The sequence below is a fragment of the Hydra viridissima genome, unplaced genomic scaffold, assembly GCF_058129835.1.
Source record: "Hydra viridissima isolate aposymbiotic clone 2 unplaced genomic scaffold, HvirCarnegie_v1 scaffold_1, whole genome shotgun sequence".
In the NCBI taxonomy this organism is placed as follows: domain Eukaryota; kingdom Metazoa; phylum Cnidaria; class Hydrozoa; order Anthoathecata; family Hydridae; genus Hydra; species Hydra viridissima.
In genome coordinates, this window is record NW_028324300.1 from 873,780 (window position 1) to 895,052 (window position 21,273).

At 28.0% G+C, this 21,273-nt stretch overlaps 1 protein-coding gene across 10 annotated transcripts; it reads right to left on the reverse strand.

The window, feature by feature from the left end:
• Positions 1 to 1,423: 1,423 nt before the first annotated feature.
• On the reverse strand, positions 1,424 to 18,674 carry LOC149892795 (solute carrier family 22 member 15-like). 10 transcript variants are annotated; one of them, XR_016446608.1, is made up of 11 exons: positions 18,422 to 18,662; positions 9,981 to 11,635; positions 9,582 to 9,685; positions 8,444 to 8,764; positions 7,894 to 8,109; positions 3,513 to 3,647; positions 3,136 to 3,221; positions 2,805 to 2,913; positions 2,513 to 2,723; positions 2,023 to 2,217; positions 1,424 to 1,933 (listed from the first exon to the last, which is right to left on the reverse strand). XR_016446608.1 is itself a non-coding variant. In XM_090071054.1 (10 exons), exons 2-10 carry the CDS (start codon positions 10,389 to 10,391, stop codon positions 2,206 to 2,208), a joined length of 1,605 nt encoding a protein of 534 aa, XP_089927180.1. In that variant the 5' UTR covers positions 10,392 to 10,708; positions 18,422 to 18,668; the 3' UTR covers positions 1,424 to 2,205. The 10 variants fall into 10 exon arrangements, 3 of the variants coding, with proteins under 3 accessions (XP_089927180.1, XP_089927179.1, XP_089927181.1); XM_090071054.1 differs by having other exon boundaries at positions 1,424 to 2,217; positions 9,981 to 10,708; positions 18,422 to 18,668; XM_090071053.1 differs by having other exon boundaries at positions 1,424 to 2,217.
• Positions 18,675 to 21,273: the final 2,599 nt, after the last annotated feature.

Here is a 21,273-nt window from a genome sequence, read left to right on the forward strand (position 1 = left end):
TAAACCATCATCCACTGTAAAAGATGTTACTGGAAATGGAATAACTTCTTTGCTTACTTTTAGGCAAAGATCATCAAAACAACTAATTTCATACAAATCCAAGTGAGCTGAAATTTCATCAGGTTTCATGTTACGCGTAGATGGTAGTGATTTTGTTGTTGTTCTTTTTGTTGGTGGAGGTGTAGGAATTTGACTTTGAAATACACAGATGAAAATAGTTGGTGGATTTAAGGGACGAATTTTACCATGAATTTGACAAGTTTCATAATTAACTGGCCAATGATTTTCACAAATGAATGTATTTGGACTATTTGGAATGTTTTCTCTTGGAATAGATCTAATCCATCTTTCTCTTTCTTGAGGATTACGGTTTTTGTTTGGTAATCGAAAAAGTTTAACTTTATGTTCTTTATCATAGTTTCCTCTACAACCAGTCACACAACATTTAAAAGGCATGATATAGTAATTTTTGTTTTGAAAGATTACTAAATACATAAAATACAAATAAAATAATATTGACTATCAAATAATTATAAGCAATTGATTTTAAATATATATTGTGTAGTATATCATATTATGTAAATACATTACTGCATTATATCTATATACATGACTGAATATATATATATATATATATATATATATATATATATATATATATATATATATATATATATATATATATATATATATATATATATATATAAACACTAAAAATATAACTAAAAAAACCACAAAACTTTCTCCATTTTTGTTTTGACAAACATCCGCCTACAGTTTTTTTTTTTTTTTGCGCGTCTTTCAGGCCTGTTATTAAGTAGGCCGTGGTTGACATAGATCAGTAAAAATTAACCATGCTTAGCATTTAAAAAAGATCAGAGTGTGACCAGTGACTTAATTAATATATTCTTTGCTTTAGAGCAAATTTAGAAACTGATTTAGAGTAAATCTTTAAACAACGTTCTTAAGAGCTCTCAAAAATGCGTGCCAAATAAGTTGATGAATTTAGGTAAGCTGACAAAAACTACATTTTTAAGGAAAGAATTTAAATGCTGTAAATTCAACACAGAGGAATGATTAACAATTATTTACGAGAATCAGCTTAAGTCAAAACTTAAGCTCTGATTAATTTCAATACAAAAACCATAACACATACAAATAGAAAACATTCAAACTTTTGCACCAATCAAATTGCATTTATAAAAAAAAAAACTAAAACACTGCGACAAGTTTACAAAAATAATTGTTATATAAGTTCTATGATCATAAAATTCAGACTTTCTTATTGTTTCGTATCTCATTACGCGCAATATTGTTTCTCGTTTAAAAGAAGAATTCGATTTTAAAACTGATGATGGAAGATGAGTTTGAAAAATATCATGAAAAATTTAAATTTAATATTATTAAAAGATAAGAATAAAAATCAAACACTCAGCTCAAATATTTACACCTTTTAATTCAACCAAATACAAAACAAAAACACAGACCTTTTAAATATATAATCTGTACAGCATATTATTTACTTCGCAAACGTCAACACTGAAATTGTCTACAAAATATTCTGCATGAATGATTTTTGAACTATAAAATTGTCAAAATCCATAATAAAAAAACGAAGAATTTGTAAGAAAGCAGTTAAAAACTCGGTCGTCATAAAAATTTAAGAAAGTTAAATGATATTCACTCGTTAATAAAAATGGTTTGGATAAACTCATCCGTATTAAGATTCTACGTAAATCATATTAAAATCTCATATAGTCAAAGAAAAACTTATTGACATACAAATTAATTTGTAAAGAACCATCATATAATAATGTTTCAACACTTCTCCGCTTTCTTTCTTTGGGCTCTTCAACGATGTAATCTTCTTCGCTGATAACAGCAGTGCCAGTTACAGTGCATCCAGTAATATTTCCATGTATATCTAACAAATCTGGAGTTGCCCAAGAAAAATTTAAAACATTCATGCCAATTATGAGATCAAAAGAATAAATCTGAGATCTTTTCTGAGAAAATTCTCACCTCATTGATAAATCGTATTAAAGCGAAATATATTGAGTAATTTTACAGCAAATTTATCGCATCCATCTTTAAAACGCTTCGGAAAATAATGAGTAAAAAATGTTCTCAGCGTTTTTAATCTTTAAGTTGTGAGCATTTTGAAGATGTTGATCATTTTAAATAGGAGATATGCTAATATGGTTGCTAATCACGAGCCTATAGAAAACATTATGTTTTATTTACCATCTTTTACAAATTTATATTTTTAATTTTATCATAGTTTTAAAAAAATTTATCATAATTTTAAAAAATGTAAATATTGAAATGAATAGTCATTTAATCAACTAATCATTTAATATCACACTTTCTACTTTTTATCCAGAAGTTTATTTTTACACTATTCAATGCTAATATAATTATATATTGATTTCTATTAGAATATAGTTGTCGAGACATCATACAAAAAACTATTTTAGAAAATCCAAATAAGTTAGGTATTAGGTATTCATACTGTGGACTTCAGGACTTCTTCTACAGTTTCGACAGTAGACTTGCCTTTAGTTTCTGATAACACGCAGCAAAACAAACCTGAGAGTATAAGTGATCCACCCATTACTATAAATGGCAGTAAACGATACTCATACCCTAAGAACTGACTGACCCATGGGGATAAAGCAGCACCAATAATATTTACAGTTGTACAAACACCGATGCCTTTGGATCTACACAAAAAACTATTTCTTAAACACATGAAAGTGGTTTCATAAAAGTAATAAACTTGTATCAAAGAAGCAATAGATTACCTTACAGAAGTTGGGAAAAGCTCAGTTGACCAAATATATATGGCGTTATAGGAAAGATTTACCAGGAGCTTTCCTGTCATACCTAACAAAATTCTTACCCATGCATAAACTATAAAGCAAAAATTGTTTAAAAAAATAAAAAAAACTTAAACTTGTTTAGAGGAGAAAAAAAAATTCTTAAAACAACTCTTATTGCTCAATAAATTTATTTCAACATAACAACTAACATATTATTAAAACATTATAGCAGTTAAAATAGCATGAAAATATTTAAAAAGAAAAAAACAATTAAAAACCATTTTAACACAAAGTTCTGGGAAATCAAACATACCTGGTTGTGAAGGAACAAATGCCAAAATTAAAAAAAGCAATCCTCCAAACACAGATGATAATATTGTTGTTCGTTTACGTCCAAAGCTTAAAAGCAGAAGTAAAATGAAAACATGTTACTTCAAATTTCTTTTAAAGGAAGAATTTTTTTTATGTCATTTCAAAAATATATATTGATTTGCAATTGTGTTAATGTATTAGTGAAAAACTAAGGCTACATGTGCAATATCAAAAAGCCTTAAAAGTTACTTTTCAATATAAATAACATTTTCTTTCATCAATATAACTTTTTTAAAAGTAATATACTACTGTGGATATAAAAAGAAATCCAGAGAAATCAATTTTCATAAATGCATAAACAAAACAAAGATGTCTTACTAATTACATAACCATAAAACCATCAAGTTTGAAGGAACATCTGCAAGGCTGACCAAGGCAAAGTCTGTGTAGAGATTCCCACTAAGTTTATCTGAAGAAATAGAGATGCCATAGTAAACTAGGCCAATGCACAACCTAACACAAAATGTAATATGATTTTTTTTTTTTGTAGATCTGAGATTTTTTTTGTAGATCTAAGATTGCTGATCTGAGATTATATAACAATCAAGATCTGTAAATTTATCGTTTATTCAAAATAGTGATAATAAATCCATCTGAACATGTAATCAATTTCTCATCTATTTTCACATTATAAATTGATTATAAAACTTATACAAAAGATCATACATTGATCAAGAGAAGTGCAAAAGAGCTACCGTTTTATGTCAAGCATAATTTTAATTTGCTAGCAAGCAAATATTATTCCTAATTTTCTACCCACAAAACTTTAAATACTTTACAGACCCAGTTATTATGTCCAGGTGGGGATAAAAAAAAGATAAGGGCAGGAGAGCTGATAATATTTATGTCTTGAGTAAAAGGCTAACCAATCACTTCAGTTAACTGTCTTGTTCATTTGTATTCAGAAAATGGTACAACTTTGTGGAGAAAGAAGATCATAAATCCTGTTGGGGAGGATTACTTTGGAGACAGAAGAAATACAAAGTTTGGGAAGCAAACTGTTCACCCACAACTTCTGTAAGTAAAATGAACTGCATAAATTTTGATGTTAATTGCAAACAGTAAAGATTCCTCATAATCATTAAAAATTGATATTTTAGCAAAAAAAAAAAAAAATAATAATCTACCATTGATGGAAAAGCATATCTTCTTATTTTGTACCTCATTCTAGACTTTGCTAAACATGTGGCTTTTCATAGGCTGGTATTTATCCTTGATGGAACTTTTCAGATTCATGAGTAGAAAAACCTGATGAAATAATTATCCAAGTCCATAGTGCAACTTCCAGTTTTTGTGTTAATTTTTTTAAATTTTCTTTTTGATGAGGAGTGTAAACAAAAAATGTTTATTCCTAATAAATTATATTGGGGAAGAACAAATACCTGATTCTAATTGAATTATTTGCACTAATTCAATTATGTAATTTTTGCATACACATACTTAGTTCAATGTACCTATGTTTATAAAAGGGAAAAATTTCATCTAAATATTTTGCTTGTTGATTTATTTATATTTTAATATTTACTTTTATCATTTTATAGCTTTGGCCCCAAAGTATTTTTACGAACTCTTAGGTCCCTTAAGAATAAACTTTACTTACAATACTTTTCAGTTAGACCCACCAGTTGAGATTGGTATATAATGGCAAACATTTTTCCAAGATTGCTAGACTTTGATTTCATGTTCTCACTTTTCAATTATACTAAAAAAGATCTTGTCTTCAGTTTTTTTTTAAAGGTGCTTGCAATAATATTCCACAATAAAACTGACCAAACTTTGGACATGCCCTGAATGCCTGATTTACCTTTCATACCTGATCCAGACCAAAGTCCTAATAATTTACTTCAGCCACTTGTTCACTAACCTACTTTAAAACATATTTTTTTTGCAAATGAAATCCTTCAGATAATGAAAGTTAGCATGGACTCTAAAAGCCCATTAGTAAAACTATTTTTCAACACTCATAACTTTCAAATTACCTGCCATGGTAGGAAGTCTGTTGAATATCTAAAGATACTGGTCAATGACCACATTTGACCAAATAACTTCTAGGATCTTGAACAAATGGCAAATAACACCTAATAAACAAGTAACTCTATTGAAAGAATCAGGAAGGAAATAATTGAGCATTTAATCAAGTCATGAACTTCATCCTGATGTTGGACAACCCCATGTCAAGATGAACCATAATGTGATCTTTTAATGAGAATGGTGGTGTGTTTGATTTTGTTCTTGTGCTACTGCTTGGGTATGATTCATTAGATGATTATTTGTTCAATAGACTCATATTAAAAATGCAACTTTTAACTGAGCACTAAAAACAACAAAGAATTGTTAGAGATGGCTACTAATGTTGTAAGTTTATTCATCATATTATCAGCTATTAGTTTTGCTTGGAGTAATAGGCAGAGGTGATCCTCAAGTTATTTTTACAAGGTGTACTCTTCCTTATGGTGAGACTAGCTTTTAGGGAATTACACTTGCTACAATGTGCTCAGCAGCTTTAGAATCTTTTGCAACTAAAAGTTTTCCAACATGTGGACTGATTGCAGCTGTGAAGCAAGCCTTAACCTTAAGGAATGAGACGAGACTCCTCTCTTTGATTTATAAATGTCCAATAAAATAATCTTCTCTGGCAACTTTGGAAAATATTTCAATTATAGCAAATAAGATAAAAATGAACATAAAAATATCAGTAAATCAACAAACATGCAAGATATTTCCATGAAATTTATCTACTTTAACCATTGGTTTATATGTAGATAAAATTTACAACTTATAAACTAGTGCCAACATGAAAATGTGGATGCTGCCTTGGTTTTCAATAACGCTATTCAACCCTAATTATTGAAATATAGGCTTATTAAAAAATGCTGCCATTTTGTTGTGAACATGACAAGTTTATAATGTTTACATTTTTATATAGTTAGGCCTAATGATCTTATTTGCTGTTACTATTAGATCAATACAAAGTGTTAGAAAAATTTATGAGCTATCCCCAAATGGCTGAAATTGGGACTTTTTTGTTGAGTGGACTATATATTTTTAGATATAATTGATTTCTAAAACGTAACAAACTGTTTATATTTTGCCCATTTGTTGCTGACAACAGAAGCTAATTAGAAAACTAACATGTAAGGGCTTGTTGATGAATAGAAAAATACTATTGTTAAAATACTAATAGAATACTACGGTTAACTTCATTTTGCCATTTTTTAGCATTTTTCAGAATTTTTCCAAAGTTGAGGAGGTTATAACTTTTTTCTAATATGATACAAGTTAATAAAAATCACTACTTTTAAGACAGAAATATTTAGAAAACGTTTCTAGAAGAAGTGAGTCACTTGTTGAAAGTTAGAAAAAAGTTATAAGGGTTTAAAGTTGTGTATTATTACCATTCAAGAAACCGAGGGGGGCCAGCCAAGAGTGTTTATAAGGCTATAATTTCTGAACCACTGCACTTGGAACTCTGAAATTGCAAATTTAACAAATTTACATAATGTAGAAATTGATATGTAAAAATCAGGCAAATTAGAGATGGTGCCCCACAGGTCATTGGTTGAAATATAATGATCTGACCCATAAACAATAAAGATCAGTTATAGAATAAAAACATTTAAAAAGTGTTATGATTTAAAAAAACACATACCTGAAAATAATGAAAAATTGTTAGGAAACCTTGAGTAGATTCTAACACCGGATCATGTCAGCTGGTGTTTGGCCTAAAGTATATTAATAGGTCTTCAATTTTGTCTTTGGTTTCCTTCTTGTAAACATCACCAAGAATTTTAGGTTCTTTTGATGGTTTGTTAAAAATGTTTTAAGCTAAAACTTATTACTTCATTTCACCTCCAGAACAAATTTTGCCTAAAAGGATTGAATTGTAGATCACCATAAACAGATCATCAGATCATCAGTCCTCATAAGCAGACCATTGGCTCCTATTTTAAAAAGTTCGATCAAGATACAATACTTTCAAGTTTTTTGAGGTTATCTTAGGATATAATGCTAGTTAACTACTAAAAAATGTGAAAATCTCTTTGGAAATAGATATTTGAGAAATCCTGCTCCAATAAAACTCATACAAAGTTTTTCTTGAAACCCAATATGATACGAAGGGGAGGTTAAAAGAAATATTTTGGATCAACTAATAGCTAAGATACATTTATTTGAAGTGCCACAATGAGTTGGCTAACTTTTAACTAAGTATGAGAAGGTCTTGTACAACTATGAGAAAGAAGTGCTATTTTGTATATTCCAAGCTGCATGCTCATAAGTAGCATATAGCAACCAGACAAGTTGGGAACCCATCTTTTACAACAGAGTTAATGTGCTTTCTTATTAATTGGTATTTGTTTTTTTTTTTTTTTGTTTTTTTTTTGTTTTTTTCATTAACAAACATCAATTAACCATTCATAATTGTTTTCAAAGATTTAGTAAAGAATATTTTGAAACATTTTTCTTCAAATATACAACCAAACAAATAGATATATATATGCAGCAAAAAATCTACTACCTAAAATCTATTTATTATTACAAAGTTTATACGTGGAAATTGAATACAGCACAAAATGTTTCTTAAATACATTGAACAAGTCATTTGCTAAAAATGTGTTTAGTAGTTGAAAGGTCTATGAAGTAAAAGAAGGTAGAAATAATGAAAAAAAAAACATTTTAGCACACAGTAAAAAGTTCATACCAACTAAAAAGCTGAACTAAAGTAGAAAAAAACATTTGCCATGGATAGAAAACGTATGTAAATGAGCTTTTGAGCTTGTGTGATTCCACTGAACAATTTGAAAGACGTACATTAGGCCATGGTTTCTTATTGTACTTTGCAACTTTACAAAGAATTATTTCAGCTTTGTATTTATCACTGTTTAGACGAAGCCATCTCACAGATTCAGGAACAAATCTGAATAGAAAGAAATTTTAAAAACTTCATTTTTACTCAAAAAAACAGCATACATATTAAGAGTGATAAATTACCCAAAATTTTTTAATTATATCTAATTGTATTCAAATTATATAATAAAATTATATCATAATTGTAACAATATTACTTAAATAGACATATAATTACATAAACAAAAAACTCTATCAATATTATTTCAAAAAGTAATTTCAAAAAACAAAGAAAACAGATTTTAGCTTATAGATTTAGAAATTAAAGAGAATTAAAAGTTTATTTCAAAATATTAAATTTAGTAAATAAGAACAATGACTTCAAATCTCTTATATGGACTCACTGGTAGGTAAAAACAAGTATCAAATATGGTGCAGTTAAAATGAACTCAAGAGTACGCCATTTCTGAATAAGCCATGCTTGCAATGACATTAAACATAATGCCATGTTAAATGAAAACCAAACAAGATTAGAATAATTTCTGTAACTTGGACCTGTTAACTCTGTCATTAACACCCAAATAGCTAATGTTGCTCCACCTTGTAAAATTCCTGCTACAAATTGAATGGCTAAAAACACCCAGAAGTTTTTAACAAATGCACTGGCTAATGCAATTCCTACACATGTAAACCAAGCAGGGAATAAAAGACGTTTTCGACCAAATCTAGATAATAACGAAAAACTTATTTATTTAATAACAATGAATATAAAAAAGAAATTAACAATACAATCTCACAAGTTCAAAGAAATATTTGCTGATACTTTATGTAAATCTTACAATCCTTGAAAAAGTTCTTGAAAACAACAATTTTTTTTTTGGTACTTCCATTTTTAAAAGAAAAGTAAAAGAGCTCCAGCACCCAAAACTTTTATAGTTAAAACAATCAAACTTTTCTAAAGTTCAACATTAATTAACAACTTTTATCTTGTAAATAAAGTAAGTTTAAATTTTAATCATAGTATAAAAATATAACATTTACTTTATTAGTATACAAACTAGTACTTTCTTATTTTATTTTTATATAATGTTTTTAAATTACATTACGCTGTAACAACATATAAAATAATATACTCAAATAACAATAAACAAAGTACTTTATATTTAAATTTTATAAAATGATTTAACCAAGTTTATTCATTTAGAGAGTAATGTAAAATTTGGAAGTGTTTTAAGTAAATCAACCAAATTTTTTTAGAGTGGTTCAGAACTTCTCAATCAACTATAATATAAATACGATAATATAAACTCAGTGATAGTGGGATTAAATCTCTAAAAAAGGTTGCATAAAAAAAACTAAATTATTTAAGAAATCATTTTTTGCAGATTAAAAACTTCATTAAAATAATTTTAAATTTACATTAATCATGTTTAACAAAACTGTGCTTTCAACTTCTATTGTAGATATATTTGATTTTTATACTATATTATTTCATATTTGTTATTCAAATAATAATTAGTAATTAATAATTAACAATTATACTTATCAGACACAATGCCTAGAAGTATGGAACCAACTGCACATCCTAACTCCGATGCACTGTAGACAACAGGAGTGAGAGCTTTTCTATCACAAACCAAATCCCACTAAAAGTAATTACAAATATAAATAATCAAACAATCACAATCTTATATACACACACACACACACAGATATATATATATATATATATATATATATATATATATATATATATATATATATATATATATATATATATATATATATACAACTTTGTGATGATTCAGTATTTATTATAAATATTTGTTCATCATTTTTGGCATTTTTATTGTTTTTCTACTAGTGAATAAATAATCTAAGGTATCAATTTTAAGTTTGAAATTTCAGGAAAATTTATTCACTTATAAAATTTAGATATACCTCTGTTACTATTGAGAATTCTTTACTCTCAACAAATCTCCATGATTCTCTTTTCATAGAGCATCTTTCCTTGTAAAACTCATCATCTTGAGAAAAGACACCTGTTCTGTTGCATTCAGGGTTCACATGAGAGCAAGTCCAAGGAGGATCGATTCCAATGAATGTAATTGATAGGTTTTGGTAGGTGAGTGGTACCATTAGCAAACTAAGTAAAAAAACCAGTAATAGCTGAAATCTACCAAATTCTCCAATAAGCTTCAGTATCTCATCTACATCCACTTCTTTCAAAGATTCGGTATTCAGCATATGTTTGGATATTAGATCATCATTACTTTCATCACTGCTAAAATCTGAAGAGGAGTATGTACCTTCTCCTATAGTTGTTGCAGGTGTCTTTAAACCCACTGTCATTTTTTTAGCATAAAATAATTTAATGAACTATGAAATTACATCAAGTCAGAACACGATTTTAAAAATCCAAAATCTCAACAAAAGAAGTTTTAATAATGAAAGTACTTGGATTTAGCCTGCAAAAGGCTAAAAAGTATTAGAAACCAAAAGAATATAAATATCCAATTGCTATCAATAGCCTCTTGCAGATAGGATACATTGATTAGAATAGGTTCTAAAAAATATGCTTTTTGTTTACATCTTTGACACTCGAAGAGTAGGAGTAGGTACAATCAGCTGGGCGGAGTGGATCAGCGGGGCGAATCATTTAAACGTTACTAAAGCGAGTTATATTTCATTAAACGAACAAGAAAAAAAACTATTCAGATATAGTTTAAATTCACTAAAGATATAATATTTAGAAGGAATTTGCATATTACAATTTTATTAAACGACAAAAAAAAGTATATAAGTTTATAATATTTTATAAATTTTATGAACTCAAAAAACAATGTGATCCACCAAATTATATTAAGTGATCCGCCAAATTTTTATGAAATGATCCGCCTAATATTTTGATTGTTTGAATCAAACTCCTTTAATTTTATTGATTGTTCTACCAAAAAACAAAGTGATCCGCGAATTTGTATCAAGTGATCTGCCAATTTATATCATTTGATCCGCCTAATATTTTGATTGCTTAATCAAACTTTATAAGTTTTAATGATATATTAAGTGATTCGCCTAATATTTTGATTGTTTAAATGAAACTCTGTAAAGTGTAATGATTGTTCTACAAAAAAAAACGTGATCCGCCAATTTATATCAGGTGATCCGCCTACTGTTGTCATCGGCCAGAGTGAATGTTTATTGCTTAAAAACAAAATGTTACTTGAAATTCTTTTATTCAACTGCTTATTAAACTGCTTATTCATCAAAATACTCTTCTTATCACAAAATTCTTTCTCTTCTTAAAAATCCTCTTTAAATCTCTTAAAAATTCTTTCCTCTTAAAATCCTCTTTAAATCTCTTCTTCTAACAAAAACTCCAACTTCAAGATTCTTTCTTTTTTTTTTTTGAGCTTTTATAGCTTTTGTTTGTTTTCCAGTTGCGATATCTTTTCATTTACTTATATGGCAGGTTGATGAGTCTTCGTGTTTACGTCTTTTCTCAGTTGTTTTCAACTTAATTCTTTTTTGCTTTATCATTTGTGAGTCTTTGCGTTTACGTCTTTTCCACCTATACCCATCTGCCCGCTAATCGTCTAAATAATAATAATAATAATAATAATAATAATAATAATAATAATAATAATAATAATAATAATAATAATAATAATAATAATAAAAATAATAATAAAAATAATAATAATAATGATAATAATAATAATAATAATAATAATAATAATAATAATAATAATAATAATAATAATAATAATAATATATATATCTATAATATAATTACTACAGAAATGCTTAACGTTTAACGTTTAACGTCGTTTCGTCATTAGTTACTAGGCTTTGAAAGAGCGCGTTCTCTAAATGCACGCGGCCATTGGAGAAAGATCTCTTAAGCGAGTTAAAGCTTTTTTCCTTTTGGAATTTAATTATTAGTTTAGATATTATTACATAAAGAATCATATTAAGATAAATAATCGTTGTTAAGATCATATTATAGTTGAAGTATTTATATAAAAAATAGTTATATACACAATTTTTTTAGATTAAGTAGAAAGGATTTAAATTTTTATTAGAAAAAGTAGAAAGGATTTTAATTTTTTAAATCGTTTATATTTTGTTTGTTTTAGTTTTACTTTTAGCAGTTTTATTTTTACTAGAAAAAAGCAACCCGTAATACAGTTTATGGTCGGTCTGTTACTTGATTTATAGTATTTTATTTTTTAGAAGGAAAATAGAGGTATAGATGTTATTTAAAGTTATACTAATGCTATTTTCATAAAATGGTTATTACTACTTTGAAATTTCTGTGATGCTATTAACTATTTTTGTTCTTTTTTAGAAAATTTAGAAAAATAAATTAAAATTTTGTGCCAACACTGACAATGCATGTCACATGTTATTGTATGTAAAGGTTAAATTTTGTTATGAAGATTACAGTTCTTATGAGAAAAAAAAGAAGGTAAAGAGAGTTGTTTGTAAATATATATTTTGTATCTTTTTAAATTTTCTTGCGTCATTTTTAGAATTTTTGTTTGCACACGTTTATTGTTTGCATATATGCTTTTTTGATATGTTTGTGTGTGTGAATAAGTGCTTTATAGTTGTTTTATCAATGTGTTTTTATAATAATGTAAAGTGTTTTTTTACTGTTTGTGTATGTGTTAATATGTGTTACATAATTGTTTTAAAAATGTGTTTAAATATGTATATAAGGTATTTATTTGTTTTAGTATATATTTAACCTTAGATACATATTTAAACACATTTATTGTGCTTATAGTTTGTACATATGTTTATATTATGTTCTTTCCGTGTTTTTAAAGTGCTGTGACTTGGTAAACATATACCTGAAAATCAATTATTGTATTTTAGAGAAGGAGCAGAGCATATGGCTTTAGATCGTGCAGCTCAGCGTGATATGCACCTAATGGCATGGTTTAAGTTAAATACTGAAAACGAAAGAGCATATTGCTATCACTTTATATTTGATGATAAACATTTTAAATGGAAGGTTAGATAAAGGGGTGGTAATAAGGTGATAGTAAGAATGTATAAAGTTAATCCAACTAGAGAATTGTTTTTTCTTAGACTGTTACTTTTACAAGCAAAATGAGCAATATCTTGGGAGGATGTGCATACTGTTAATGGTATTGTCCTTGAAACGTTTCGTGAAGCATGTGTTTTGAAAGGTCTGTTGCAAGATGACACTGAATGGCAGAATACTCTTTCTGAGGCGGTTTTAACACATATGCCAAAGAAAATTAGACAGTTTTTTTCATTTATTTTGACCTTTTGTGAACCTGACAATCCTTTACATCTCTGGAATACATGCAAAGCTTTTATGATGGAAGATTTCATTCACCACTCAGTCCCACTTCTAATAGCTGAACAAGCTACTCTTCATCAAATTGAAAAGATTATTAATCAAATGTGTTATATAAAACCATATTTGTTTATAGTTGTATATATGTTTAAATTATGTTGTTTCCATGTTTTCAAAGTGGTGTGATTTGGCATTATGTTGTGCAAGATTGATAACCTTGCCAGCCAAGCGATGTACTTATAGCAGAGTTGTGACTTGGCAGCATTTAGTGCCAGGCAGAGTTGCTTTGGAGCTAGGTTGTGTTGTCTAGCTTTTGTTGTGTTGTCAACCTGCTTAGGTTGTGTTGTCAACCTGCTTTGGAGCTAGGTTGTGTTGTCTAGCCTTTTTTAATTATTCTCCAAAAAAAAATATAATAATGTCTGTTAATGTTTAGCGTAATGTGTATGAGAGTATGCAACCTTGATCTTTAAATCTAGGATGTTTTCATGTCCTAAATTTGAAGTAATTGAATAACTAATATTGAACATAAAAACAAATATACTTTTATGTATTTATATGTTTAGTAAAAAGATAGATATAGTTAACTTTAAATTGGTTTTCTAATTTTGCCTTTCATATTTTAATTTGGTTTGTTATCTTCACTGGATTTTAGGATCAAGGATGTAAATATTCTATTGTTATGTTATTGTTGTGATGTTTTGTGTTGGTATTCATTTTTAACAATAGACACCTTCATGTTGGTGACTATTGTAAAAAATGAATTATAGGTTGTTTCATTATAGGTACTTACTGCTTTTATTTATTTACTGAAAGCCAAGACAACATTATGCTAAAAATGCAATTTACATCTTAAATTGGTTTTTTTATATAAATATATATAGTATTGTTAATCCTTTTGTACTTCGAAACAGATTTTATTGTTACATTTTCGATAAATGTTTATATTAACTGCCATGTCAAAATAGGTTACTATAAATAGGTAAATCGATTTTCAGTTTTTATGTGGTGTTTTATTTTTGTTTTTTTTTTGTTGTTGTAATTATAGTATCATAATTCCTGATTACCTTTTATTGTAAATTTTGGTCAGTTAAAATGATATAAATGTATGCAATTAGGTCAATTTTTTTAAAGTTTTCTCTATTTTAAGCCTAATAATTTGCTGTGCGTAATTTAGGGAGTCTTTTTAAATGGGTGGTTAATATTGTAGTTTAGCGCATTTTTCAAATATCGAGTTACTTAAATTTTATAAGATTTTTAACTAATTAATTAGCTTAGTTTGCATTTGCAACACTTTTGAGGAAAGAAAAAATTTTTATATATGTTAAATTCTTATAAATATTAAAAAAAGAAAATTCTTATACACGTAAATCATTGTTTTACATTTCATTATTCTGGTAAAAGGTCTTCATCAAAAACTTGACTACTCTTAATAAAAATAACTATTCTCCTGACCACCATTAAGGCAAAAACAGGGAAGGGAGGTCCTTTATTAGTGTCAAAATATTTAAGAGAATTAAATTTCGAGTAACAAAAGGAATTTTTAGTAAATGGTAGTAAATTACCGTTTACTAAAAGCTATTGAAACAGAGGACATATATAAAAATGGTCAGATTAGTGCCATATATAGCAATGGTCAGTTATTTTCAAATTTATTTGGTTGTGTGCATTTAACGTTTTAAAGACAATTTCCTGTTTTAAAGAAAAATGTATCAAGGGGATACCAAAAAATTAATAAATCATGTATAATTTACGTTCGCTTAATATTAATCTTATTAATTAAAGTTCATGTTATAAAAAATATAACAAGAATATAGCCTTACTTTTTCGTCAATTTAAAGCATGATAAAGTGTTATTATTTTGTGTTAGTAACTAAAAACATATTGTGTTGAACTTAGTATCGAGGAAAATGGTTCTGCCTTACACTGATATGATCTGTCAGTTGTAAATTACTCAATGTTAAATAATTGGTAAATTATTTTACCTCCGCATACTTTTTATTTTAATTTTACAGATGGTTCAATTTTTTTAATTTGAAGGGGTTTTTCTAAAAGGTTATTAGTTAAGGTTTCGCAACTTTAAATTGTGGAAAACAGCCACTATAAATTAACAGACCGACCATAACCCGTATTACGGGTTGCTTATTGCTAGTATATATAAATATATTTATTTACATATACACACATATACATTGCATATACAATAAACAACCGCAATGTTTACATGCAACATCACTTGGCAACAAATAAGGAGAATTTAAACTTTTGTGTGAACTAAAAAGAGCATGGTTTAACAACTCATCAATTTTATAGTTAGTAGGTTTCACAGTATAAAATAAAAATAGATGTGGCAGACAAAAAGGTGGAAATTGCTGGAATTATTGGAATTGCTTTATACATGGAGAACAACTTCACATCATATAAATTAAGTGACAGAAATCAGGACAACCAAAATTGTTGAGTAAAAAGAGCAAAAATATAAGCAAACAAACAAAGTTCAAAACATGCAGAGGTAATAATAAAAAATACAGCTGAGAACAAACCAAGTTTATACCGAGGTACGAATTTCTTATAAACAAAACAGAAAATTTATGGAACATATTCAGGGTGTTAGCTAGCCTAATCATTGGCCAAATGGCACCGAGTATACTGTAGAATTCCCAATGGGTTTAAAGTTTCCAAAATTAAATACCTCTTTCTTTTTTTTTTTTTAGTAGTAGTAGTGGTAGTGGTGGTAGTAGTAGTAGTGGTAGTAGTAGTAGTGGTAGTAGTAGTAGTGGTAGTAGTAGTAGTAGTATAGTAGTAGTAGTAGTAATCTTAGTTGGCCTCATTTTACGAATTGCCTAGCTCTGGCACTACAAATTTTGCCCTCATGTTACAATATTTTGCCTGCGTAACAATATTCAGTTACACAAAATGTAATTACGAATCTGCCCTTATGTCACAAAATGTGCATAGCATGAGGGCAAAAACTGCACTCATGTTAAGCTACATAGTAACATCAGGGCATTTGTCATAAAACATATTTATTTTAAGATAAACGATTAAGCGAGCAAATTGGTCAATTTAAACATGGCAAAGTTTGATGTATTAGTGGAACGATTAAGATTGATATAGTAATAAATTTAGATTGATAATATAGTTAGAACAATAACATGTTAATAAACAATATTTATGTTGAACATATATGCAATAATATCTAAAATAAATTGAATGATATTGACAATATATTAATTAATTAAGATTGATAATAAAGTTAACTAATACCTTAATCTAACTTTACTATCAGCAATAAACACAAATTTATTGCTATCTAGGTAGTAATTAATCTGTGTTTATTGTTAAACCAACAATGTTATTGAACTTTTTGTTGACTAATCATACTAATTAATAATACCTTTGAGGTCCTCATTGATGTAAGTTCTATGTTTTTTTGGTACTATAACTAATAGAGATTTACAGAGATAAAGAATAGAATCAGGAGTAATAAAGTAGCAAGCATGGTAAAGAGATACAACCTTAGCCGATGGTTAAAATCAGAAGCAAGACTTGATCCTAGAAGACAAAGGGTAGATGACTCATTTAGTACATTACTGTTCATAAATATAGGAAGATCTAGATTTTTGCGACAAGGATTCCCCAAAAAAAATTTAGTGTTATCTGAGTTAGAGATAATTCTCTATCAAAAAAAGAAAAAATATTATAATTTTATTTTCATTGCAAAATTATAAGTTTAATTTTATAAAAAAGTTTTAAAAAGTTATAACTTTGAAAATATGTCTCACCCATTTAGGGCTAGATGTTTGGGTTACATGAGGGCTTTGAACCGGGATTATAGATATATTCCTGTTTATCATAAAATATATTCCTGGCTAACACCCTGACATTGCCACAAGTCAACAAATGTAAACAGTTTCAAGAACAAATTAGACAAATATTTTGCATTAAGAAAATTAACTTAATGAGTTTTAATAGTAATAAAAATTTTTTAATACTAATAAAAAGTATAAAAAATTTAAACAAAAATTACTTTTGGTCTTAAGTCTTCTAAGTAGTTTTTGTTTAAATTTTTTATTCTTTTTATTAGTTTATACCTACATTATCAAAAGTGAGTTGTCAAAGTGAGTTTCTAATTCACTCACTGTTAACACATAGCTATGTGTTAACAGCAAGTGAATTAGAAACTCACTTTATATACTGCTACTAAATTATACTTTATATACTACTACTAAATTATAAATACCCTAATAAATTATAATTATAATAATAATACACATTTTATATACTACTACTAAATTATAATAATATTTTTAATAATATAGCAGTTACTATATTGTTATAATTTATGAAAACAATATAGTAACTGCTATATTATTAAAAATATTATGATATTATTATGTTTTTAAGCAAGTACAATGAAAGTGTATTGGTGCTCACATTTTAAAAAATCATAACACAGATACTTTTAAACAGCATGTATAAAAAAGGTCATTTAAAAATCTGCAGATTATTTTCTATAGTATGTCTTACACTGACATAATATAAAATAGACACAAGCATGTAAGTTTGCTATGGAGCCATTTTACAATAATAAATAAATCTTCAAATAAATTATAATAGGAAAGACAATTTTTAGCTTCAAAAAAATGTTGCATATTAAATGACATCTTGAAAATATTCAATATAATGTTAAATGACATTTAGAAGTCCTTTCATATTTATTAATAAGATATCTTGCTTTACTGTAGCATAGCCTTAAGTAAAGGATAAACTATGCCTAAGTAAAGTTAGATTTTACTTTAAACATATTAAAAGAAACAAAGCTATATACAGTCTTGTAGACTACATGTAGGCTACAGTCTACATTGTAAATTACAGGTATAACTTCTTTAAATGTGTTTAAAGTCTAACTTTACTTTAGGCATCGTAATTGATTTTTACTAGAATAACCCAAAAAATATGCTATTTACTACATTATACTATTTTAGTATACAAATATATTTTAAAAATACAAATACTATACAAGTGCACTGAAATATTGCTGCCTAACCTTTTCCATGATTCACTTGTATGACATAAACTTCGCCTGCCTTAGGATTGTTGAGTGTAGTTGTTCTATCTTCATTATTGCTCTTGGCGATAAGATTTGCAATAACCTCTATTATTAGGTGCTTTATGCAACCTGTCAAAACTGGCACAGTCATTTATTAAAAAGTCATCATAAAAAAATTTAGCAGTATGTTTGTTCAGGTTGAATTCGTTTGCAGAAATTTAACTATTAAAAGTGCCGTGTCACTTGAATGATCCGCGCCGCTGATCCACTCCGCCCCGCCATTTGTACCTACTCGAAGAGTGGTGCGTTAAAGACAAGTTTTTATATCTGACAAATAAAAGGTTGCTTTTTTTAAAAAAAAACACGTGTTTCGCGAGAGTTTTTCATTTTTTAGAAATTTTTTTGAATTGAACCTAGTCGGAAAGCAAAAGTCTTTAATGCGGCCAACTTTTTTTTAAAACAAGGGCTGTTAAATCCTGTCTCTAAACTTTCGACTTCAACTCCTGTAGTTTCTTTATATCTCCACAAAGTGAAAACTGTTTTAAATATATTATTTCAACTAACGTGATGATACAATTGTTTTTGTTTTTGTAGGCATTGTTCTATTAAGCGCAACTTGCTCAAAGCGAATAGAAGCTGCATTAGACCTGAACCATTTTGGTTCACGTTATGCACAACTTGTTAAGTTAAAGAGCATTAGTAACTTTTTCTGACCACACCCAGTAGTAATGTTTCCACTTGGTTCGGACAATAAGGAGAAAACTCACAACCTATCAATTAGAATTTGTAACTTCTATTTCTTTTCTAAGGAATAACATGAGTTAACTTCTTCCCCTCCCCTCCCCCTCCCCCCCCCCCCTTTCACCTCACCCAATAGACAGAATAAGCATGGGAATTTCGAAGTTCGAAATTCGATGATTTCGTAATTTCGGATGTTTCGATCTAAATTTCGGTCCGAAATGTATTCAAAATTGGATCGAAACTAATTTCGAGTCGAAATTTTTCCACAAGTTTTAGGTCGAAATAAATTTCGTATCGAAATTTATATTGAATTTCGAAAGACGAAATTTCGAATTTATCAGAAAAATAAATTTCGCGAATTTCGAAAGAACGAGACTGGCAGGTAAATCGAATTTCGCAATTTCGTGAATTTAGAAAAAAACAAAAATCGAAATTTGAAACATAACGAATTTTCGCCTAAATTTCGTCAAATTTGGAACTAATTCGCCTATTTCGTCTTATCTCGTCAATTTTGATTTTATTTTACTTCAATATGCTGAGTTCTTTCTAATTTCGGTGATTTCGATTTCGAATACCGTCAATCCGAAAATGTGGGTAAAGTACAATTTCGCGAATTTCGAAAAACCGAAATTTTTAAACATTACAAATTCACGAATTTCGAAATCACGAAATTAAAACATATGTTTAATTTCGTGTCAATTTCGTTACTTTCAATGACCCGAAATTATACGAAATTATTTCGCGAAATTAAACAATCCAAAAAATCGAAATTTCGTTCTCAATTTCGATCCGAAATTGAAACACGAATTTCGTTTCGTTTAATTTCGTCGATTTCGAAGGCCGAAATTCCCATGCTTAAGACAGAATTCCAGAATATGTTCATTGGGCAACACAATTCTGATTATTTTTACAAAAGTTAAAATAATGCAACAATAGCGTAAGTTAGAATTATAAAAAAGACTTCCGACTTTCTCTTTAAGTGTAATCACACCCGAATTAAATTTTAATGGTTGCTTTTTATGGTCACACTCTTATTTAGTAGCCTTCGCATAAACAAATTTATCCAATTCCAACTGCTTTATTGAACATTTGAAAAATCGATTTTTTTAAAACTAATATAAGAAAAGAAAACAAATCAGTCTAAAACTAAAAGAAATTCATTTTTCAACAAAAAATGCCTCCTTTGAAATATGGCGAATTTCAATCGAATTTCAAGCGAGTTTTGAAAACAGCAATCATCCACTAATGACTTGCTTTTAATAACAACCAATAAAAAGCTTTCTTAAAGCAACGGCTCAACATCAAACAGTTAATTAAAAAAACATAATTTTTTTATGTAAACCTCTATGCTATTTACATCAAATAAAAAATAGCTAATAACTTTGAAGAATTAACTTTTATACCATTTTCTTCAAAATAATAAAACTTCTTTTCAAATTACCATATTTATTTAACTTAATTGTAAATTAATTCCTGTTTCACTTGCTTGCACAACAAACCAAATTTTCAGTGATCTTTTGCTAATGAAAATCCAGTTTTTTCAATGAAAAGGTCTTTTGATGTTGTTCTAAGTTAAAGAATCGATTTTATTACCCACCATTATTACAAGCACCTGTATAAAGGTGAACTTGTGAATTATGTTAAAATCAATGACTTAGATCACATCTTAACTTTAACTCTTTTTAGAATAACCTAAAACAGGAACTTGACACATCAAATTTTATGAGATCACTATCTTCTTAAACTCATCAAGATTGCTTTCTCCCTCTGCCGGTATCATTTTTTTATCATCGCAATCATCTTATCAGAGAATTCATCAGGATCAGAAAACTCTGATTTGTATATTCGAAAATCAAGCATTTTGTTCACATTTTTAAGACATGATTGAGGGGTCATTTTTAAGGCATAATTGAGATAGTAAGTGCTGAGTATTCTTTCAGTAGCAACTGAGATAGATGGCATAAGTAAGTTTTTATGGCTAAACAAGCAATTAGACTACATTTACAAAAAGCGTGCCAACGTCTTTTAAAATCTTGATTCTCAGAAAGTTGCTCAACATAGCTGGTTCCCCAAAGACCAATAGAATTTACAAACTTTTCAATATCTTT

Bases quoted from the DNA above. Each gene is read 5' to 3' on its own strand.
- LOC149892795 (XM_090071054.1), bottom strand. From the start codon at position 10,391: ATGACAGTGGGTTTAAAGACACCTGCAACAACTATAGGAGAAGGTACA. The intron at 8,765-9,581 runs GTATAATTGTTA...GTTATTATCTAG, and splicing joins CTAGGCATTGTGTCTGATAA to ATTTGGTCGAAAACGTCTTT. The intron at 2,724-2,804 runs GTAATCTATTGC...TTTTTTGTGTAG, and splicing joins CTTTTCCCAACTTCTGTAAG to ATCCAAAGGCATCGGTGTTT.